Genomic DNA, 24,758 nt, shown 5'->3' with positions numbered 1-24,758 from the left:
GAAGCCGTGGTTACCTGGCGGCTGTGGCTCACCCAACATCCTGATAGCGTTTAATGTGAGCGACATAAGGATCACCTCGAGGCCTTGCTGTCAGGCTGGAATGCAACGCAAATGCTCCGTGAGCTTTACCACCTGACTCGGTGTCTGTGCCGTCTGCACACCACCACGCATCCAGTGCACACCTGGCCAGACACATTCCTCACAACATTCAGAACGGAACTGGGAAACACCAACCAGGGAGGAAACAGTTTCTAGAACCTTGCTAAACAAGCCTGTTTCTGGAAATGAAATTGTCCCATGGGCAACAGGAGGAAGTGCTAACACAGCACAGACGGCCCCGATCCTTGAGGTTTTCCTCTCGCATTAACGTTGCGCTTCAGGTGGCACGACCCACGTGGCACCTTCAGGCGAGGAAGTGGCTGCTCTTCTTCCTCGCTCTGTGCCTCTGACCCTCGCCCCTCACATGCGCTTCCGGGAACACAAGCTCCCCCCTCCTGCTCTGTGCTGGGGTCAAGTGCTCAGCTGAGTGTCCGTGTTCCTTCCTCCTCAGAACCCAGCCAGCATCGGGCCCACAGAGCCGGGAGAAGGCGGCCACTGAGGCCTCTGGAGAGGCCACCCAGCCTGGCCACCCAACAGGAGCCTCCAGGCGGCACAGGTCAACAGGCACTGAGCACAGGCTGTGCTCCAATGAGGGCAGCACAGCTGGGAGGCGTAAAGGCAGCCGGGGGACAGGGCACATGTAAAGCATAAGCAGACCTGCAGAGGCAGTTAGTGAACAGGGTGTGCAAACAGTGATGAAGCACAGCTAATTCTAAGTTACTGTCTTAGCAACTGAAAACATGAGAAATAAAACACAGAGTGACAGATCAATAACTGGATTAAGAAGTCTGACATTCCTGCTACAAACCAAAATTACCATGATGTTGTGAAGTTTGCACTAGAGAAAAGCCCTTCACACTGCATGCTTAGAGACTAATATTAAGAACAATGACGTCTAAATCACAAAAGCAAACAGAACCAGGGTGAGGTGCCCTAGCGCACACGTACCCCCCGCCCCCCGAGTGCACGTGTCCTCACTCTCAGGGAGCTCCTGCCTTCCTGGATTTCCTACTCGCTTTAAAGACTGCAGCCTTTTCCTTTCTCCAGAGGAAAGTAACTGTGACTAAGAATGGAAGGAGTTTAGTTTTTCCTTCATTTCATGGATATTACTTCTTCAAAGAGCCACAGAGTTGTTAGAGCATAAACACTTACTCATTTGTCTAAATCCAGCTACTCAATAAAATAGGGTGTTCGGTCTCACCCGAGGCCAAGGGGTGCCATTAGAACTGCCGACCCTGAGGCTCCGCGACCTGGGGAGACTGAGGTCGGCCCAGGGGGGACCCTCCGCTCTGAGCACCAAGGGGTGGGAGGACAGCCCACTGTCCTGGCTGCTCCCTCGCCTCAGGGCTGGGGGGGACCATTTCCTTTCCTTTTTACGCCTCCATGGTTTTCACCTCCTTACAAGTAAGACATTTTACTGTTTTATTAAAAGCAAATCTAATTTTAAAAATCTAAAGGAAAGCGGTTCTTTTAAAAAAAATCAAAACCATGCTGCTTTTAGATCTCAAATTCCCATCTTGCATCCTGTTACTGCAAAGACTCCACTTGGTGGCTTCCACGGACCAACCAGACGCGGAGAAGTGGAGGCTGTCTTCCTCTCCAAGGTCCTGAGCAAAGGAACACCCCCCCACCCCCACCCCACCCCCCGCAGACACCCAGCCACGCGGCTGTCCTGCGTCACTCCGGGCCGGGACTGCTTGTGTAGGTGAGACCCTGTAACCTTAAGGAAGTAATAAACAGCCGGCTGGTGCAGCTCAGTGAGCGCTGACCTATGAACCAGGAGGTCAGGGTTCGCTTTTGTCAGGGCACAGGCCGGGGTTGCAGACTCCATCCCCAATGTGGGGTGTGCAAGAGGCAGCCGATCAATGATTCTCTCTCATCATTGATGCTTCTCTCTCTCTCCCTCTCCCTTCCTCTCTGAAATCAATAAAAATATATTTATAAAAAAAAGTAATAAACAACAATGGCCTACATTACATACCACTGGGGGGCGGGGGGGTGGGGGGGGGATGTTTGGCCAAACTTGAATTCCACACGTTACAAAAAAGTTTGCCCAATTTCAAATTTATAAAGAAAGCTGTATTTTTTAAAGTAAAAACAAACAAAAAATTAAAAAGGATTTGTGGATAGAACTTAACAAGTATTCAAATTAGGTTTGTGTTATATGCAATCCTTTATTTGCTGCATTACATTTTTTGCAGATGACTGGACATTTCTGAAACATTCAAATTTGTAAATTCCTACATTTCTAACCAGTCCAATTTAAACTGTTACTTGACATAGATATATGGAATATTTCCAGATATTTCAAACATTAAAACAAGGAGAAATTACTAGAGCTTCCCCAGACACCCCGAGTTCCTCACACAGCGATGGAAACGTGCTGTCCACATCACAACCTACGGGAAGGCTGGCGACCCATCTCACACACAACTGGGTCACCGTTCACTGTGCTGCTCCATTCCACACACACGAGTGACACCAACTGTTTCTCCCAAAGCAAGGAGCACGCCGTCATCGCTGTCTGTGCCCCAGATCTGTGGGTGGGTGAGTTACTCAGGAAACGCCACGTTACGTATCTTCGGAGCAACAAGCACGTGCAAAACTACATTCATCCAACTTCCAACAAACATGTGCTGGGGATGCACAGACCTTTCCCGACATACAGAAGCTCTGCCGCCCGCCGCCCACTGCTCCCTGGCTCTCGAGAGGAAGCCAGGGGACCTGGGGAGTGGGGGGAGGGGGGCATGCCTGGCAGGAGAGGGGACACTGACCTCCGCTGACGTGCACTTCGTAGAGCGAGTACTTGGGAGAGGACAGCATGCGCATGTCCGGCCGGAACTTCTCGGCCAGCGTCTCGATGACATCCTGCGTGGTGGCCGTGCTCGAGACCCGGATACATTTTGTTGCAAAGTTCCCAGCCGCTTTATCTTGAAAATAAAACCTCATCACTCCATGGAACTCCAGGTCCTAGAAGAAAACAAAATCATACATTTTTTGAAAAACAACATTCTGAAAAGATCCCCTTTCTATAACACTAGTAAATGAAAAAGGCAACTCACCACTTTTTTTTTTAATCCTCACCAGAAAAGATGTTTTCATTGATTTTAGAAAGAGAGGAAGGGAGAAGGGGCAGGGAGAGGGGGAAAGACATCGGTTGCCTCCCATGCACGCCCAACTGGGGATCGAACCAGCAACCTAGCTATGTGCCCTGACCAGGAATCGAACCCACAACCTTTTGGTGTATTGGATGACCCTCCAACCAACTGAGCCACCCAGCCAGAGCAATTCCCCACTTTTTAAAAATGTTTCCTTACCCCACACATCTGAGACAGAAAGGAGAGACAGGGGATTTATCTTCAGATGTAATTATGTGACTTGGGACGAGTTATGTACAATTGCTCTTTGCCTCACTGGTCTCCTGGGGAAGATAGTGGTTGCAGCGTCGCTGCCGTAGTAACGGCCAACGTTTATTGATTCTTCCGCAAGTGCCAGCTCCCCTGGGCGTGCATCGTTCTACTACGTCTTTCCAACAACCCAGTTCAGTAGGTACCAGTAAACCCCACTTCCAAGACCTGGTCATGAAAACTCACACAGCTTACGTGTCTTGCTCGAGCATTTATGTGACAAATCCAGCTCTGCACCCAGACCCAGGAGTGCCAGTTCCTGCCTGTCTGTCCCTGAGCCTGTCCAGCCACGATCACAGAAACAGCACGGGAACGCCGGCCTCATTCCTGCCGTGAACGTGAGTGACTGTAACTAATTCCAAAGTAAACTACTTGCCCAAACCAGCCGTCAGTGTAGACCGTTCTCAACACCTTCCTCCTAGAGAACCTGACATGGACTCAGCCAGCAGCACTGCAAGCAGGCACGAGGGGACGCCCTTCCCTATCGTCTCCTTCCTTTTTAGCCAGTTCACATGGGTGAGACCACATGCGTCTCAGGCCCTTGCTGTAGAACCCAGGACGCTCGGAGGATCGCATCCCGCAGGCCTTTGTCTGCTGGCCACAAATCATCGGGGAGGCGGCAGGGCAGGGGTCAGTCTCTACATATACACCTACGGGTCCCCAAAGACACGGAAGCACCAGTCTCTACCGCCGGGGTCAGTTTCGGCTCCAGCACTAATGCGGCTCCCGCTGCTCGGCAGGAGCCCCCGCCCCGCCTCCCAATACCCAGTCATTCCATCCACACACACCCAGACCATCCGAGCCTCGTGACAGCCAAGTCAGGCCGCGTCATTCCTCCGCCGCCCTGTGGCCTCCGCACTCTCGGATGCCGAGCCGTGGCCACAGCGCCCAAAGCCCACCCAGTAGCTCCCCTCTGCTTCCCCAATCCACCAGCTACTCCTCACGGATAATTCGGACGTGACAAGTATTGATTTGGAGAAAAGTATGAAAAACAGGACCTTAGAATGGGGTTAACTATATAAACGACATGAAAATTGCACCAGAAAGTGAGACAACAGGCACATTTCCACCCCCAGGCTTCACTCTGTCTGACCCTCCGCTCCCCACGGGCCCAGAGAAACCAAAGCGAAGGGACATGCGTGTTGGGAAACAGCACTGAGCACGGATTCTGGGCTGAGGTGGGCTTGTCACGGGTGAATCAGCAAATGGGAGCTCCATGCAGGTCCTGCTTGGGCGCTGCACCTCACACCTGCCTGTCCAGCCAGCTCTTCAGACGTCCCCGCTCCCAGCTCTGCGTCCCGCTGCGATCCTGAAACCTTCACACGGAACAACGCGCGTGAAAGCTGCTCCTGAACCCCCAAACTGTGTGTCACTCACACTCTCTGCGCCCCGATTCCGGCTCCTCACCCCATCCTCGCCTCCACGGCCCACCCTCTGCAACCAGTCAAGTTCTGATTCCTGCTTCGCTCTCAGCCACTGCCTCCTCCAGAGGCCCCTGCAATACTTTAGAAAAAACATACATTGAAGTTTTTATCATGGGAGTCGATTTCTATCCCAGGACGCCGAGACGTTCGCCACCACCACTGGAGTCACCTGTATTTCACGTCAGTCCCAAGTGTTCATCGGCTCCTGCCAACGCTCACCCTGCAGAACCCGTCAGACCAGAAAGGCCAGAGCCTCCAGGGGACGCCATCGTTTTGCTAAAAGACTAGCTGTATATCATTTGTGATGAGAACGAAACAGCTACATATACACCTACGGGTCCCCAAAGACACGAAGCACCAGTTTCTCTGAGAATTGTCAAAAAACAATTCCAAACTACCAAAGAGTACGGACACAGACACAGCCCCGTGTCTGCGAGGGATGCCAGCTGAGCGAGATCACAAGGACTCCGAGGGAACTGGCAAAGGCCCCCTTTGGAGCAGAGCCCATGTCCTTCATCCCTCATCCTACGAGGCCCCTCCCAGGCAGAGGAGACTGCAAACATACAGTCCCAGCATTGATGTGCTTCAGCCACGAAGCTTACAGAGGAAGTGGAGATAAATGGGGGGGGGGGGGGGAGTAACCCTAAGGACAGAGTGTCAGCAGCAAGCAATAGCTCTCCTGCCCAGAGCAGTGATATTTAACAATGTAGTTTGCCTGAAATAGCTGAGTACAGTTGTTACCAGAAGATTCCCTTAAAAAACACTTTAGTACTCTGTTCATTTGTTCAGTCGATTCTAAGTTTGGCTGCTGTTACTTTATCCAATCTGAGGAGGCTGATAAAATCCAGCTCCTGAACCTGCACCCTGGGAGTGCGGTGACCGAAGGACAGACACCAGGAATAATGGTGACTACCGTGCCGCGGAGGCCCCGTGCCAGACCCTGCGAGGTCAGCACCCAGCCCCGCGGTGCCGGGCAAGGAACAGGTCCTCCAATCACAGCTGGCCACGCAGCAGGGCCCACAGCCGCCAGCATTCCCGGCCCAGACCCTGGACTCTGACCTCCACGCTCGCAGTCTCTCGTCATGTGAAGGAGTTGGATGTGATGCGATTGCCTCCCCTTCTTCAGACCAGGCCCCAGAGGAGCTCCCCAAGAACTAGGTGGAGGCATAAGGAGGAGGAGCCTGGAGTTCAGAGCGGTCTACAGCTTGCCCTGACCGCCCGCCTCGTCTCCCAGCCTGTCCCCCACGCACAGGGGTAGCCCTGGGGGCCCGCAGCAGGACAGCAGCTGGCCTTTCACTCAATAGCTTTGAGTGAGTTTATGAGTACGTGAGGGAAATTCCCCAAATAAGCTTGTTTGGAGGAGCGAACAAACCATATCCAGCATCTAGCCATCACCACCTGGCCCTCAGTGCTGTCCCCCTCCCGCCTCTCCCACTGCTGTGGGAGCTCCTCCGACAGCCCGAACATGAGGCTGCACACACAGAAAGAAGAGCAGTCAGTAACAACATCCGACTCTCCCTTCTCCCGTGTGGCTGTTTCCAACTGATAAGCCCTCTTGAAAACAAACCTTCACATCCCTAAGAAACAGCCTTGAGGTCTTGATGACAGGGCTAATCTATATACATAAAAGGCTAATATGTTAAGTATCTGACCGTCCGACCGGTCACTATAACGCGCACTGACCACCAGGGGGCAGAGCTCAACGCAGGAGCTGCTGAGCTGCAGTGACTTGGCAGCAGTGGTTCTTGGGTGACGCACCCCAAAACCAGAGAGGAGGGAGCCCGATTCCTCACGGGGCCGCTCAAGTTTCCACCTTCGGCTGTGGGTTATGTTGTTGCTGGGGCACTGTCGGCCCCGAATCTGGCTGACTGCACACTTATGTTTGCAGTCCACACCCTGTACGACAGCAACTTTGCAGAGTGCCCTCTCGAACTCCGGGGATGTCCGAGAGCCGGTTTTGGCCCAATCCCCACAGGCCAGGCTGAGGGACCCCACCTGCCGGAGGGACCCCGCTCACTCCGCAGATGCCGGAGAAGGACCACGGGAGGTTGGCTCCAGGGCATGTCTGGCCCATCTCGCCCAGTCCCACCCCGCTGGCCACCTTCTAATTAATTTCCTTTCACTGTGCACGAATCCATGCACTGGGTCACTAGTATTCTGATAATGCTGTAGCCAATAATTATAATTTACAAAGACAGATGTTTCCTTCAAAAAAAGCACTCACTCCTTAGAGTTGGTTACACAAACCACCCAAGAGAAAACTGTATTTAAAATAAAAAACACAGTTGCAGGTCCTCCGATATGTCAATGAAGTGCCTGCTCTTAGCAGCTGCTTTCAGGACCTGCCTGCACCCTCGCCAGCACAGTGGGTGCACGGTGGCCCTGTGTGCTACCTGCAGTCATTTAACTCAAAGGGCAGCAAAGGCCATGCAGCCACCACCTGCTCCCTTCCTTCAGGTTATTTCCTGGCCTCCGTTAAAACTGCTGCAGAAAGTCATGCCACATGACCACAGAGCCAATGACCTTGTCAATGTGGTGTGATCGCGTGTTCATCGTTCCCTGAACACTGCTTACGAGTGGTGAGCCCTGGGTTTACTATGTAGACTACAGTTACAGCGATGTATTCCATATTTAGGTGGGCGAAACTACAGTGTTTTTCCCAACATATGGCCTATCCCCTTAAGCTTGTTAAAAATAACAGTGAATTAACAACAACAAAATAACCAGTTAATTTAATAAGCAAATCTTGGTTAAAAGCATTTTAAAATTAATAGGATGTTAATTTTCACATATGATATACAGACCAGAAATTTTGTCCATTAAATCTGAAGTTCGTTAAATCGAGGTCCACAAAATCAAGGGTTTACTGTGTTACAAGAGAAATGGAACACTACTTGGAATTGATTTAAGGACAACTTTTAATGTTTGATATTATGAAATTACTAGAGAGCCAAGACAGGAAGCAAAAAGTTAAAGATGGAGATTTTCTTCTGAATATTTTATCAGTGTCTCATGAACCAGTGAACGTGACCATCACTGGCCTCCGCGCCGCACCAGCAGGAGCTGCCCAGGCAGCGCGGGCCCCTTTCGCTCGAGCTGACCAGCACCACCGGGTCTGACCTCAGCAGGCCACCGCGCCTGTCCCTTTCCTTCTCACTGTGGTCAACATGGATCTGAAACCCGTTTCCTGGCCTGTGACCACCGATGCCAGCTTCCAACAGGTGACCCCATGCCCCCTCCCTTGGAGAAACAGCTGCTGACAGGATGGACCACTTCATCGCAAACACACACTTTACTAGTACATAAAACCACCAACTCGACAATACCCATTTGACTCACTTTTAAAAAAACAGTAATAACACTTGAATATTAGTAATTTAGGTAGAGGATAGAAAAAATACTTGAATATGGGTTTTTGGAATCTTGTATAAACACTTTTTTAAATGCTAGCACTTGAATACTCTTTAAAATTATATGCATTTCATCATATAAAATTTGTACAGGAAAAACCATACTTCTGAAAGCTCAAAAGGAGTAACAACTGTAAAATATCTTCACAGGCTAAGGCTTACTCTTCCCACAAGCAGATCTGCCCTTTTATGAACTTGAACAAAAATTAATCCAGTATCCAACCCCTAAACATTGTGAGGCCAAAACCCTGTGCCAGAAAGCACAGCCTACTGCGAAAACCAATGAGCCGACATATTTTTAAAATGCCTGTTCTAACTGCCAACATTACCTACTTAACGACTGACTGCTCACATCCGCTAACCATTTGTTGACGAGACAAGCTCGATCTGTGCTTTGCTGCTAGACTCCAATGGAATTAGAAATCTCCGCCACCCTCAGCCAGCAGTGTGGGAGGTCAGAGAGAATTCTACCCCAGTACTCGCAACACATTTTCATCTCTGTATCTGAATAACTACCATACAAATGTATCTTGGGGATTTGAAAGATGATCAATTATACATTAAACCCGTAGAACAAAATGACCACATTCATGATTAAAGAACATAACATGTCTGTATTTCTGACGTGATCTTAAATACCACATTTGTACAAACATACATACAAAACAACCCTAAAGCCACCTGCGTGGTCCAGAGGGTATAACCGATTTGGCCACAGCCCCTCTGGAAGTCTGGTGAAGCCTATAGCCTGTTTGCACCATAAAATAAAATACAAAGCATTACAACGGGAACAATTCCACTAAAGCACAATTATTACAATACTAAAACCTGCGCTATCTGCATACATAAAAGGCTAATGTGCGAAATGTCCCTCCGACCAGTCACTATGACTCGCACTGACCACCAGGGGGCAGACGCTCAACACAGGACCTGCTGTGATGCACACTAACCATTTACAGAGAAACAGCACCACGGACGACCTAGTACCGTGGACCTGGCATCAACAAAGCAACACTCGGCTTCCCCCAAGTGGGACACAGGCCCCACCACTACCCCAGAGCGACAGCCCACCAAATCGCAGCCGACACTGCCAAGACCCCATGGCACAAAAAGCAGCCCACAGCCCCGCCCAGCCCGGAAAACGGTGGCTGTGGGCTCCAGGTAATGAGGTCGCGTTTTTGTTGACATTCTGAAGCGAAAATTGTTGACAGAATATGCCTGAAGACCAACTATTGCCACAGTGCACCTCTGAAGCCGAAAGAAGCCGGCATCGTCGACAGAATGTATCTGAAGACCAACTATTGGCACAACGTCCCTCTGAGGCTGAAAGAAAGCGACCTTATCGACAGAATATGTCTGAAGTACGACCAATACTGGCAGGAACTGCCTTCACAGCGAAAATGAGGTAGATGAGGGTGCAGTTATCCAACACAGCTGCGGCGGAGTGGCTGTGACATGTCAATGTTGCCTATCCCTCAATTTCTCCGATGAAAAACCATCTGATGGAAAATTTACTCAGTGTTGTAGCAAAGGCAACGTTTCCCTAAATGATATAAATTTTCCAGAAAACTGGGCATATTTTAAAAAATTAATGGTTAACAAACTGATTTGTCCCGTCTGACACTGGCCTCCCATTTAAACTAATTCAAAGACAGTTTCCCGTGATGCCAGCATTTGTGATGACTATTAATAAATCACAAGGACAAACTCTAGACACAGTAGGAATATTCCTACCTGAACCCATTTTCGCACATGGTCAGTTATATGTTGCTTTCTCTCAAGTTCAAAGAGCATGTGATGTTAACGAGTTCAAAGAGCGTGTGATGTTAAAGTTGTAAATACTTCATCACAAGGGAAATTAGTCAAGCACTCTGAAAGTGTTTTATTCTTAATGTGGCATACAGGGAGATAGTAGAATAAGTTTAATCACTTTATCAGTCACTTGTTTATATCAATGTTGTTTTTATATCATGTTTTTGTTGTTTTCATATCATGTCTTTGTTGTTATATGTTACTGTTTATTTATTAATCAATTTATATATTATTTTCATGTACATTTTACTAATTTTCTTTCACCTCTGACACTTCTATTATAGAGAAAGGGTGAACAGCGATATTAAAATATTTCTTCTAATTAATTTCCTTTCAATGTGCATGGATCCGTGCACCGGGCCACTAGTAGTAATATAAGTATCTAGAGTCAGTTCATACAACTCTAATGCTGAGGTGGGTATGAGTATAAACTCCTAAGTGATAAAAATGCTAAATTTCAATTAGATGTTAGTAAAAGTCTATTTACTGAAAATAAGGATGGAATTACTTTCTCATCCATGTTCAAAGACCCCACAAAACCTATCAGCAGACTCAAGTTAAAAAGCCCTGACCACGACGTCACGTGGAACTCACTGCCTCGCTGAGCGCGGTAGCCTTTCTTCCTGCAGCTCAGCAACTAGAAAGCACTGCCCCACACAAAGCCCAGGTCCTTTCACACAGCTTCCATGACTGGGCTTACTCTTACCCTTTGGTATCACTTAGACCTACACTCAAACTGTGTTTATGATCATTTTTCCAAGTTATTAATGAAATGGAGTGGAGTGCAATGGACTCCTGGGTAAGGACACGGGACAAGCGCTCACGCACACATGGAAAGTGCCTCTGCGTTCACCCTGAGCCACAAGGTCGGGCGGTTCTTTCCTTCTATGGGTCTAGTGCCGGCCGAGCAGTGTCTCGCCCTCGGCACGGACCCTCTGGACGGGTAACTCTCGGCCGTGGGGCCGTGCAGGGCTCTGTGGGATGCCTAGACCGTCCCTGGCCTCTGTGCACTAGAGGCCACAGCACCCACCCAGGTGTGTCCATCTGGGACAGGGGAGAGCCACGGTTTACGATGAGCCCAGCACCTCCCCAGAACGGCATTCCCACTCCAGCTCGTTCCTTCAGCAGCTCTCCTCCCGGAGCTCGTTCCAATCCATCTGCTATTTTGTTCTCTTCTCTCCTGAACACATTTCTGCTCTGGCCTCCTGGCCTGAGACCGTTTCCAGAATTGATCACAAAAACCCACCTGTCTGATCAGCTGCACTGCTAATTCTAACACTATTCCTGTAATTAATGCAATTTTAAAATTGCATTAGCTTTTTGGTGACCATCTAATATTGTTGATTCAAATTAGGTTTCAGTAAAATTAAAATTCTTGAGTCATTTGCATGTTAGTCTACTAAATAGTAACATTTGTCAGCTTGGCACTAATTTGTTACACCACAGCCCTTAAACACAAGAATACGATGGAAGATATTGTTGAATTCCTTGATAAAACCCAAATACATTATAGCGGGTCCACTTCTTGAACTACTAACCTGGTAACCCCCTCTCTCACAGACACAAAATGACATCACCCCCTCCACTGAGCCGAGCTGGTTGCTATGAATGGAATCCCACAGCTTCCAACCCCAAGCCAGTTCCTTTTCAGTCTCCCTAACATCAGAGAGAAGGTTTCTATGCAAAGCCTGAAGCCCCTCATGTACCAGCACCAGTATGAACAGGTTAGCACTGTGCTTAAAGCCAGTGAACTTCCCGCTGGCGGAGCAGGCGGTCACAGCTCCGCCTCCTGCTGGGCTCTCACAGAGGAGGCATCCGGTCACACAGCTGCACCTGCAGCCCATCAAGGCTCTAACGCCACCAAAACAAGACGGCCACCTCCACCACCTCGGGAAAACGCCACCCGGAACGGGACGCAACAGGAAGAGCCAGCCGGGTTCCCCAGCAAGTCTGCGACACGGAACAAAAAGGGGAGGGCGAGGGGCTACGATGCTCAGAGACATAAGAGGACAAAAATATAATGTGTGGACCTTGTTTGAATTCTGATTCAAATACATTAACTGCAAAAACACATTCCGAGAGAGACAGAACTCTGAGTAAGGGCTACCTATTAGAAGGCAGTACGAATTATGGTTAATTTGTTGTAAAATTACTGCATTCTTGTTAGATTTTTTTGAGATGCACAGCAAAATAGAGAAGAAAAAACATGTTAGTTTTTAGCTTTTGCTTTAAAATAGTTTAACTAAAAAAACAAAAATAATAAATTAAGAATCACAAAACTTTGAAAATGGTAATGTCTGGGGGATGGATATAAATGAGTTTCATCTGTTTGGAAATTTTATTAAAATGTTTAAAATGAACATAATAAGTTATAATTACAAACTAAATGTTATTAAATATAAAATAAGTCTATTTTTATAAAAATTCCAATACCCTAGAAAAAATTCCAGGAACTTGCTTCTGTAAATGGATGAGTTATCAGCAGGAGCAGCCTGCGATGCCCATGCCCATGCCCGCTGCTCAGGGAGCCAGCAGCAGTGTGTGGGGAGGCCGGGAGGCGGGGCCTGGGAAGGGGCCAGAGCTCATGACAACCTCCTGTGGCTCTGGGCAAGGCCCCAGAGCGCTCGCATTTCCTGCTACTATTTATTTCCCGGGTTTTGTGGTCACCACGCTGCCTCTGTCTATAAAAGCACCGGCCACACTAAGGTGCCTGATGATAAATGTCACTCCCGCCTGAGGGTGCAGTCCTTTCTCTAGTAAAACAAAACAAAAAGAAAAACAACTCAACACATACTACAGGCCCAGGCACTCACACGTGTGGAAAAGGCAAAAGACCAAGTTTTGTAGAAAAAATAACACAACATTTTAAATTCTGTTTTTGAAATACAATGTCCAAAAGTTCAAAGCATTTCCTATGCTCTGACTGACCAAATCAAGATGTATACAATTCTGAAAAGCCTCCTTCTTTTGTTTAATCCTCACTCAAGTAGTGAGGCTATAGTTTCCACTGTCTTTACAGAGAGCAGAACGGATGGGGGAGGAGGAGAGAGAGAAGCATCAATGTGAGACCCGTGGATTGGCTGCCTCCCACGTGCACCCTGGACCATGGATGGGGTTCGAACCTGCAACACAGGTGTGCGTCCTTGACCCGAAATGGAACCACCACCCTCCAGTGCACAAGCCGACGACGCTCTAATCGCTGAGCCACGCCGGCTAGGGCTCGAACTGTCTTCTGTTCCAAGAAAACAACCATGTTCCTGAACCAGCCCCAACCTTATAATATTCAAAAAAAATCCCAGATAAATGAGAAAGCTGGCTCTGATAACCTGCTTCTTAAATTGGCACTGAGATTATTCTTTAAGTGTGTGAAATACTAGAAAGACGTTTCTAAAAAAGTTTCTGGACTTGAACAAGGGTAATGTGCCATAGATTCTATGCACTAATTGAGACTGCCATTTTCTGTATTTGAAGTAACTTTCACATCCAAGTAAATGCTTAAACTACGTCAACTGATTCAAAGAAGCTTCCTAGAAATAAAAGGCTTCCATTTATGTTCTCCAGCATGCCAAAAACAGAGTTCACAGTACTCAACCCTATTTTGTTTAAAAAAAAAAAAACTTCAAGGAACGTATCTAAATTAAAAATATGTCCGAATGTCTACTGTAGCCCTGCCTTAGCCAACGAATACAAGTGGATCCTAAAACAGGCAGTTCTTAGTACTCCCATACCTAAGGCTTTTCATGTCTCACACGTGAGAGGGGGTTGGGGCAAAGGTGGAAAGAACAAATTAGAAACGAAGTGTTGGACAGAGGGTGCCCTGGCCGTGGTGGTAATCACGGCCTCACAGCTGGGGTTTTTCCAACGGGTTGGCCCTGGCGGGGGGCTCAGTTCGTGGGACCGTCGTCCCTGTACAACCAAAAGGTTGGGCGTTTGGTTCCCGGTCAGGACACACACCTACACTGCAGGCTTGACCCTGGTGGTGAGCACAGGAGGCACCCCATGGATGTTTCTCTCTCTAAAAGTCAATAGAACCATATCCTCAGGTGAGGATTTAAAAACAACACTGTGTGGTGCAGGTGACGGACATTCTCCCCCGAGCACCACAGCGAGCGTGCACTGCACACCTGCTGCCACCAGGACCCGACTGCACTGCCGGTTCCACTTGCTGCGTCACCCGAGGGCCAGAGCCGACGGGAATGCCATGAGGCCAGAGAAAAACGAAAAGGTCGGCTGCATAAGCCGGCACAGGGACTGGGGACCAGAGGCCTGTTGTTGAGGGGACTTCCAGCACTAATTTAGAAAGGGGCAGAGAGCATCTAGGCGGGGCAGTGATCCTGGCGAGAATGGCTCCTGTTCAATGGAAACGTTTTCTTAATAGAATGCAAAAGAGAATTATGAGAAGAGGCAACGACTGAAGTAGGCTGTCATCTAATGTTATTGAAACACTAGAGGCCCGGCCCAGTGCACAGATTCATGCACCAGTGGGGTCCCTCGGCCTGGCCTGCACCCTCTCACAATCTGGGACTCCTTACGGCAGTGGTTCTCAACCTTCTGGCCCTTTAAATACAGTTCCTCATGTTGTGATCCAACCATAAAATTATTTTCATTGCTACTTCATAACTGTAATGTTGCTACTGTTATGAATTATAATGTAAATATCTGATATGCAGGATGGTCTTAGGCGACCCCTGTGAAAGGGTCGTTCGACCGCCAAAGGGGTCTCGACCCACAGGTTGAGAACCGCTGCCTTAGGGGATGTCGGACTGCCAGTTTCGGCCCGATCCCCGCGGGCCAGGCTGAGGGACACCATAGGTGCACAAATCCGTGCACCAGGCCTCTAGTATGCATATAAGATCTTTGGTTAATCTCTTCCCACCCTCTCCGCTTCCGAGATTCATCAGTCTGTTCCATGTTTCCATGCCTGTGCGTTGAGCATCTGCCCCCTGGTGGTCAGTGTGCGTCATAGCTATCGGTCAAAGGGTCACTTGGGCTCTTATATAGATAGATAGATACTCTAGAAGCCTGGTGCATGAATTCGTGCACGGGTGGGGTCCGACCGGCCAGCCCCGATTGGGTCCAATCAGGCCAGGCTGGCCAGGGGAAGAGGACACGGGAGGTTGGCTGGCCGACCCCACCCCTGATGGGGGTGGGGGGCGATCGGGGACAGGGCCAGCTGCGGGGAGGGGACGCTGGCGGTTGGCTGGCCGGCCCCATTCCCTGGTCGAACTGCTGATCGGGACAATTTGCATATTAGCCTTTTATTATATAGCATTCTGTTCACTAGATAATACTTTCAAACCCTATTCGAGATCTTCCACACTACAGTGGGGCCTTGACTTACGAGTTTAATTCGTTCCGAGACCGAGCTCGTTAAGGAGCTCGTTAACTCAAATTACTCTATCAACTCAATGCAAAAAATCGGCCGAGAGACAGCTGGTATCTCAAAAAACTCGTTAGTCGGGACACTCGTAAGTCAAGGCCCCACTGTATTAAATAAATGTCCCAAGCTAACACATACATATATGGAGTAAAAGGTAGATTCCGGAATAAAGTCTTTAGATAATTAATGGAATACCTACATCATAGACAGGAACTCAAAGACAAAGAGACAGAAATTGATAAGATTAGATTCCATGAAATAAAAACCTCAAAGTCAATGATGCTGTTTTTGTATATAAAGTTACTATTATTCATAAAGTCTCACTTAAGTATACTTTTGAAGTTATTACTATTTCTAGATATAATTGCACATAAAATAAGAAACAGCAACAAATAAGATTTTTTTCAATTTAAGATATGGGCTGCAGAATCAACCTAAAGCACACAATACTAAGCCTAAACCTACTGCTAAAAATCTCCCTTCCCCCACAAGTGACATCAACTAATACAAGGTTAAGCAGGTGGTTATAAATTTTTGTCCTGACATGAACAAGCAAGGTGTTCTGCTATGGCAAACAAAACGAGAGAGACAGAGAGAGAAAAGAAAGAACAAATAATGATAACACAAACAGCAAGATTATCTAACATATCTTGGTTCACTGTGCTGAGTGATTTTTATGCATCATCTACTTCAAATCTAACAACCCTGTGAGACAAGTGCTATTATGTTCCTGTCTTCAAGGTGAAGACTGGGCCTTAGGAAGATCCAGTCACCATAACCACAAAGCTGATCCCCGGGGGACGGAACTCTTACTCAGGCAATTTTGAAACAAGAGGCCACATTTTTAACCATTGAACAACACCTCCCCTTACCCTGGTGGACAAACACAGGCTGTACCGCTGCCAGTTCCAGCATCGTGGTAATACGGCAGGCGAAAGCATCAGTAACCCTTCTACTACATGACAGACAACAAAAGACAAACATGCCTTAAAGGCCCGCTAAGCTTGTCTGAGAAAAGAGACCCAGAGGGAGCCAGGTGAGCAAGCATCTGGGATGGGCTCCTCGGCACCTGGCCCTCGGGGCATCAGGCTGGACAGGGGACCAAGGGAGGTGCTGCCATATTAACACCTTTCGTACCGCTCAGGAGTTTTCTCGTGTTTCTCGCACCATCTGTTAAGGACTGCTCACGAGTGTTCTCGTTTTTCACGCCCATGGAAAAAGGAGTGAATCTAGATACTTAGGTAAATTTTGTTTGGTCCCTCTTCATAGAGGAAAATGTTTTACGCAGTACCATACGTTAAAAAAGTACTAGGAACTTTAATTGTTTAATTGTTTTCGTAAATAAAAATGTTATAATTATTGAAAAACAACACCTAAAGTGCATTATGATGATTTAAATAACGTGCAGTTTGCCCAAAAACGTGCGGTCCCTGGCGTATGTCTTAGAGATTTCTATGCGGTACGCAATGTGTTAAAAGCATTTGGACTAAATATCTAAGTATAAAAAGTCAAACTGTAAAACTTTCAAAATAAAACATGGAACATCCATCAAACAAGAGAAAAAAATAGATGAACCAACTACATTTCAAAAGTTTTAAAATCTATGTGACAAAAGACACTGTAAAAAGTGAAAAGCCATGAACAAAAACACATCTGCAAAATTCCTAATATACAAAAGACTAGTAATCAAAATTTATAATAATTCCTACAAGTTAACTAGAGAAAGACAATAATTTTTCTAAACAAAATCACTGGAAAAAAAGATGGACAAAATATATAAATAGGCAATTCAAAGATAAAATCAGAATGACCATAAACATAAGAAAACATGTTCACTCACTGAAATCAGGGTAATATAAATAATTATTATTCTGCATATTCCAGCTTAGAAAAAATGAATGTATTCCTCAATATGGGATGTGGGAAATTCTGCAGTTTGAAATGTAAGCTGGTATAACCCTCTCAATGACCCATTTGGGAGAACCTGGTAAAACAGAATCTGTGCAGGGCCCATGACCAAGAAATCACCCTTGCAGGCATCCACCCTAAATTTCACGCCTGCAGAAGGAACCAGGACAGGGGAGTCCATGAAACCCACACTTGTAACTGTGGGAAAATACAGACGACCTGATCATCCCCCAGATAAGAGTCGAGATAAATAACTGGACAGCGGAATACTACAGAGCAGTTAAAATAAATCAACTACTATTTACCAACTTCAAGTCAGTAATTATTTCTTGAGAGGAAGACGGGGAGGAGGAAGGTAAGGCAGAAAAAGCCTTTTGGCTCACTATGTCTGTAACTATTCATTCCTTAAACTTTCTGGCCTCATTCAACTGCAGGAAATGTAGATAATGACACATCCTTTGCTGACCTGGAATTAAGTGAAATGACAGACTGGTGGTAGCACTTGAGTCACAGGGAGATGTGACCGCGAGAGTCACTCAAACTCAGGGAAGCAGGCTGCCAGCCACTGCCAGGCGAGAGCACCCTTCCCCAGGTGCCCCCCGACAATCAAAGCTCCCACACGGCTACGGAAGCGCAGCCGGAGTTCTCTCGGACCAAGGTCCTCCACATGTTCCAGGAATCATTCTCAAGAGAAGGAAAGGAAGGAGAGGGAGAGAACTGTCCACAGGAGTGAAAAACAAAAACCAACACCACAGATCAAAGCGAGGACCCCATCGGTTCAGATAAAGCTCACTTCATAGTGACGCTTCTGAATTGTATTAAAAATTTAAACATTCAGAAATATGGGAATTAACAATCTAGAATAAATGTTTTTTAAAAAATGAATTAAAAAAAGAAATGAAAACTATAATTTAGTAACCAAAGAAGGCACAGTACACATTAAGCCTCAGGGATGGAACATTTTTATTCCCAATTAAATCACCACCAGCATCCCTCCTCATCCCTAACTCTAGGCAGTGGGGAAAATAATGAACAAAATAGTACCTGTTCTCATGGAACTTATAATCTGGCAGGAGGAGGCACCAGTAATGACAGATGGGGAGACGCAAGAACTGAACAGCAGAGGGTCCCGAAGTCCCTGAGGCACAGAAGGGGAGGGACTGCCTGGACAAAGGCCTAACTGCAGGAGAGGGCCGCCTCCAAGCAGGGGGGACGGGCAGTCTGAGAACGGCAAGACCACTGTGGCTCGAGCAGGAAGCAGGGGGGAAATGGCACCAGACATCCTGGGAAAAGGGCGTCATTCTGGGCTTGAGCAGGAAAATTACGTTTTTTAACTTAAGGTTTAGAAGCGTATCTCGGCGTGAGAAACAGACTGTGAGAGGCAAAGGCAGGCGCTGGGGGAACCAGGTCAGAGGTTCCTCACAGCCCAGGTGAGAGCCTGGCCCAGGCCAGCGGCGGGCAGTGGCCGTGTGGAGAAGCGGTTAGGCTGGGAAAATATTTTGAAGGGAGAGCTGCCAGAGCTGGCTGGCAGATTAGATATGAGGTCTGAGAGAAAGAAATGAGTCACGAGTGAATAATGGCACGGCTGTGGGCACAAACAACTGATAAAACTGAAATGCCAGATGCTCGCTAAGATAGAGAGCACTGCAGGCGAAGCAGAGGGGGCTGGTGGGGAAATCAGGGGCCAGTTCTGGACATGCCAAATGCAGGGCGATGACCACACCAAGAGATAGGAATCTGGAACATATCAGCACTTGACACCATAGAAGAGAGATCTCACCGAGGGGGGAGCGTGGCGGGAAGGAGCGGCGGACGTGGAGGAGGGCCGCGGAGGAGGTGGGGGCTGCTGGTGTCCATGTGAGAGAGAAGGAAGGGCGCCCGGCCGTGGCTGCAGGGCGTCACTGATGACCGGACAGCAGGGCTTTTCAAGTCAGGGCCAAGGGGTCAAAGAGCCGCATGTGGCTCGCGAGTTGTGGTTTGCCGACCACTGCCCTAGGGCAAAAGCAACACAAAAGTTCTAAAATGTAACTTTTGTCTTTAAAATTAAACAGCTTAGCCGAAGCCGGTTTGGCTCAGTGGATAGAGCATCGGCCTGCGGACTGAAGGGTCCCAGGTTCGATTCCGGTCAGGGGCATGTACCTGGGTTGCGGGCACATCCCCAGTGGGGGATGTGCAGGAGGCGGCTGATCGATGTTTTTCTCTCATCGATGTTTCTGACTCTCTATCTCTCTCCCTTCCTCTCTGTAAAAAAATCAATAAAATATATTTAAAAAAAAAATTAAACAGCTTAAACTGAGAGCAGATATAGCTGTACCGCACTGTGTGTTTTTCTTTTACAAGTGACAGGCTCACATCAACCAAATAGCCAAACAGAAAAAATGATCATATAATAACTGCCTGTCTTAACAATGCAGAATCAGTTGGCAGAGTATGTTAAACAGTATATAGTTTATACTTCCTCCATTCTACTTATGACTTTTACCATGAGTAATTCCCCTGAAAATGCCATTTATGAGGCTTCCAATATTCCACCTCTCCCCAAATCACATGGAAGATTCTATAACAGCGGTCGCCAACCGGTGGTCCGTGCACCACTGGTGGTCCGTGAGGTCCAAACGGTTGGCGACCACTGGTTTAAGGAAACATTTGGAACATCAGTCACCAACCGGTGGTCCGTGGACCACTGGTGGTCTGTCTGTGAGGTCCGAAAGGTTGGCGACCGCTGTTCTGTAAGATAGAGCAAAAAACAAAAACGCTTATTATTTAATTGCTAAGCATCCTTATTAACCTAATTCATTTTCCTTACTGTGATCTTTGTAGAAATAACAAACTGAAGACAATACACATCCTATCACTATAACAAATACCACATAAATTAGAAGGAAGTTTTAAGTAGTCAGATAACCTTAACTGTTTATAGCTATAGGCTGATTTCTACAAAGCTCATGACTTATTTTGGAACTTTTTAAAAAGTTCATGCTCTGATTTTGGGGGGGAAGTTTTTAAGTTCCTTCATTGCAATATATATTTCCCTGTAGTTCATTTTGAGAATCTTCTCAATGAATAAAATTGTTTAAGTAAAATTTAGTATTTTTATAGCCATATTGAATATTGGGGACTTTAAAGCAAAATATCCACATTAGTCAACGATGAAAGACCTCAGAAACAAACCTGTCTACATGCAAACCTCTTCTGATACCATAAGCCTAGTGCCAGAGAGTTTAATAGATTTGAGCCTGATTTAAGAAAAGACCGTTCAAACTCTGATGATAAATGAGGTATTTACTACATGTAAAAGGAAGTAAAAAGAAAAAGGTACGAGCTACCAGCTATAACTCAGTTAAGGTATTTCAGGTTTTAGAAGTGCTCTCTTGGTCTTTTAATTACGACCTTAAAAATAAAGAAACAAATGAACCAATAAAATATATCCACTTGTAGCATACAATTAAAAGACCAAAATTACTAGGAGAAAACAGTTATACACACAGGCTATGATGTTTTATTAAACGCATTTTCACCTATCAATAAAATTTTTTAAAATATTCCAGCAGAGAAACAGATACTTCACATAAAAAGGAAGTATAATGAATAGCCATAAATTCCTGAAAGACGCTCCATGTCAACAATGAACAAGGAAAAGTGAATTTTGAAACCAATGACTTTTCTTTCACCTGCCAGACTGGAAACAGTTTAGTTTGCAATATGCAGTGTTAGGTTAAAGGTCATGCCATGACAGTGGGGGGATAGACTGTAACCGGCTTTCTAAACAACACTTGGTAGTCTAGCAAAGATGTTCAATTTGAGCCTTTTGACTCCAATCCCACTTCTAGAAACCTCTCATGGAAATAGGTAAGTGAAGGAAGACAGGCCTGGAAACGCCCACAGCAGCACCACGGAAGCAGGCCTTTAGAGCTGAGGCCTCCTGGGTAGTGTGTAAGGACACGGTTAGGACATGGGACATTATTCAGCTATTGAAAGTAAGACAGAATGTTATGTGTACACACACATATACACACATATGGAAGAATTTCTTGCGTAAAACAGGTAAAAAGTATACATCATATGGTCCCATTTTTAGCAAATAAAATTCAAAAATATACACATTCATTTCTAAGAGTACCGAATAACACTTAAAAGATCTTTTCTAAAAATCCTTAGCAGTGGCTACACCTCTGGATAGCTGGAATGGGAAGGGGAAGAGACTTTCAAATTTACTCTATGGGTTCCATTCAAAAAATATGAACCAAGTTTTAATCCACATCAATCTTAGTAAAATACAGGTTTTTCCATATCGCCTCTGCTAAAACTTCCTTTAGCCTCCTTTTGAATAAGGATAGGTCAGTTACTGCTCCTCTGGAAAAGCGTCCACTCTCCCAAGGAGGTTTTTCTCCTAAGTTAGCCGATACTGAAACGCTAACCCAAAGGCTCTAACCGCCTGGACAGCGGCATCTTTCACCAAGAGCTATCGAGTCATCTCTATCTGCAAGGAGCTATACCCGTTTAATAACATTTTGCTTTAAAGTAAGATACTCAATTTCTAAAGAAATGTAGGGCCAGACTTTTGAAGCCTTCAATAAGAGATTTCAAATGGACCCTCAGTGTATATATAACAGCCCTGACCTCACTGATCAACATTCATTAGTTTCTTAAGATACATGATCATCAATTACCTGCTGTGCACATCACAGCCTCCTCTGTAGACTCAAAAAGCAAAAGGGATGACACAGCCTGGTCCTTGTCCCCCTCGAGCTCCAGCTTCAGGCACGAGCCCACGTTGGACAGTGTCCTTGGGGATTAATGGCTCCTTCTTCAATCCGGCCAATAAAATGGTTCTCTTATCATCATCACGCCCTTGACTCTGTGCAGCTAGCTCTACTTCCCAAACAGCAGGGAGGAGAGGCAGGAACTGCTCAACAACATGCTGGCAGTCTGGAAAGCGTGGGGAATTAGCAGGACCTTTCAGGACAGAATAGACTGGAAACAAAGAGATCTATCAAGGTCATGATCGGCAGGCCCAACAGGTTCCCACAGGCTACTCTGAGAGGGAATGCTGGAGCTCTGAACAAATCCAGCTCTAAGCCAGCTACCAAGTGCTCACTTCCGCAGGGCCTCCAGTTTATCCCATTCCCTCCGGGGCTCCTGCTCATCGCGTACTCGTTCCTGAATTCCTCCCTCCCAGGTTGGCCACCAAAATCAAATTTGGCTTTGTTTTTAGGGCTTTATTGGTAGGCCATGTGTGAACGCATTACTGGAGACGGCTGAGGATGATCAAGGCAGAGGACCGAGCGCCAGAGCCCAGCACTCCCTGAGGAACATTTACCCCCTGGCTGCCAGCCTAACCTCAGAGGCAGTACCAGACCCTGGAGTCGGCAGATCGGCCGTCACCTCGGTCACCTGGTCTAGAAAACACACGGTGCACATTCTGTGAGGACAGCAACACACATCAGCACCGTGAGATGGACCAGCATCTGAACCCAGGCAGGCGTCCGGCAGAGGAGGAGACAGAGAGGGTGACACCAGAGGAAGCCGCCAGAACTCAGGCCTCACGGCTCCCTTCTGCAGAGCACCCTGTGACCGGGACAGCAGCAGGGTTTTAGTTCTAGATGAGTCTGTGGGTAAGTACACCATGTCGGCTACAGTCCACATCCATCTGCCTCCTTGAGCTCAGGATGATGGTCCCACACGTAATTCAGGCACTTTTTTATTGAAAAAAAAAAACCACACAAAAACAGTAGAGGACTGACTCCAACATTAAAATAGGCACGACTTAAACTGCCAAGAGAGGTGAGCAAAATGGAGCCAACCAAGGAGGTGAGGGAAGAACAGAAATAGACTAAGACCATCACAAAGAAAAAAGGTCCTACAATGGGCAGCTGACTGTGGCACTTAGAAAATCAAGGCTGCTTCCCAGAAAAGCAGTTCAGTCGGGTGGTGGGGCTGGAAGCAAGAAGGGCTGGGATGAATGAGTTAGGTGTTAGCAGGTGGCACTTTCTCTTCAACCCTCCCTCCGGATCTGGAGCAGGAATGCTCCCACCCCCACCCCGTTTCACTTCTATGCCACTGCCTCCCTCCCTCTCATCATGCCTACCCTGCACCCAAACACAGCACTTCCCACACCGTCGACACGTCCTTCCATCTCTTACATACGAGAACGGGGGCTGTTTGAGAAAAGGCCCGTGTGTCCATTACATGTTGCACGCCCAGCACGTACACAGCGACTGGCATGGAGCAGGCGATTACCAAGGAGTGACCTTGGAAATGGAGACGGAGAGGAGGGCCAGGGTTCGACCTCGGCCTGCCCTCGGCCAGCGCTGTTGAGCGAGGGCCTCCTAGGCTCTCTTCTTGGGGCACAACGGGCCATTATCGCAGCAAGTCTGTTCACTGCCGCCCTGTGATCCCAGGCGGCTTCGCTCTCTCACTGCTGTCGGCCAGTCCCTCAAAGCCTCTACACACCACCCACTCAGTAAATAGTAGCGAATGAACGACTCCTGCATCAGCACAGGGCTAAGCCACCAAAAGACAACAAAACCAGACATGCAACAGAAGCTATTTCTCATACCACTGAGCCCAGGAGATGGGTGCTAAACTATGCTCAAAACTTCTGCTCACAGATAGCAGTTCATAGAAGCAAACAAGAATTATCATTGTACTGGAGGCCCAGTGCACAAATTTGTGCACGGGTAGGTTCCCGCCAGCCTGGCCCCAATTAGGGCAGATCGGGGCTGGGCCTGTTGGAAGGAGATGGCGGGAGGTTGGCCGGCTGGACCCCCTGATCAGGGCCTGATCAGGGTTGGACCAGCTGGGGGGAGGGGCCGTGGGCGATTGGCTGGCAGGCCCCGCCCCTGATTGGGGTTGGGGGACTGATTGGGGACAGGGCCGGCCATGGAGAGGGGCTGTGGGCGGTGGGCCAGCCAGCCCCACCCCCGAATGGGGTGGGGGGGGGTGCCAATCGGGGGGTCAGCAGCCAGGGGGAGGGGCCATGGGTGGTTGGCCGGCCCTGGCCCTGGCCCTGCCCCTGATCGGGGTGGGGGGCGCCGATCTGGGATGGGGCCAGGCAGGGGGAGGGGCTGCAGGAGATTGGCTGGCCAGCTGCGCCCCTATTGAGGTGGGGGGGCAATCAGGGCAGGGCCGATCAGGGTGGTGGGAGCCCATAGGGGGTGGGGCCAAACGGGGGGAGGAGCTGCAGGCCAATCAGGGTGGTGGGGGCCCATTGGCGGCAGTGCTGGCGGGAGGAGGGGCTGCAGGAGGTTGGCTGGCCAGCCACGCCCCCAATTGGGGTGGGGGTGGGGGGCGATCAGGGGCAGGGCCGATCAGGGGC

At 47.9% G+C, this 24,758-nt stretch overlaps 1 protein-coding gene across 1 annotated transcript in view; it reads right to left on the bottom strand.

The window, feature by feature from the left end:
- Positions 1-24,758, bottom strand: part of AFDN (afadin, adherens junction formation factor) — a 95,658-nt gene that overhangs the window by 65,770 nt on the left and 5,130 nt on the right. The window contains 1 exon segment of the mRNA XM_014449110.2: positions 2,874-3,069. Within this exon segment, the coding sequence (XP_014304596.2) occupies positions 2,874-3,069 (196 nt within the window).

Source organism: Myotis lucifugus, unplaced genomic scaffold (genome assembly GCF_000147115.1).
Source record: "Myotis lucifugus unplaced genomic scaffold, Myoluc2.0 scaffold_1025, whole genome shotgun sequence".
In the NCBI taxonomy this organism is placed as follows: Eukaryota; Metazoa; Chordata; class Mammalia; order Chiroptera; family Vespertilionidae; genus Myotis; species Myotis lucifugus.
The sequence above is the reverse complement of the archived record's forward strand: the minus strand, read 5'-3'. Positions and strand labels throughout refer to the sequence as shown.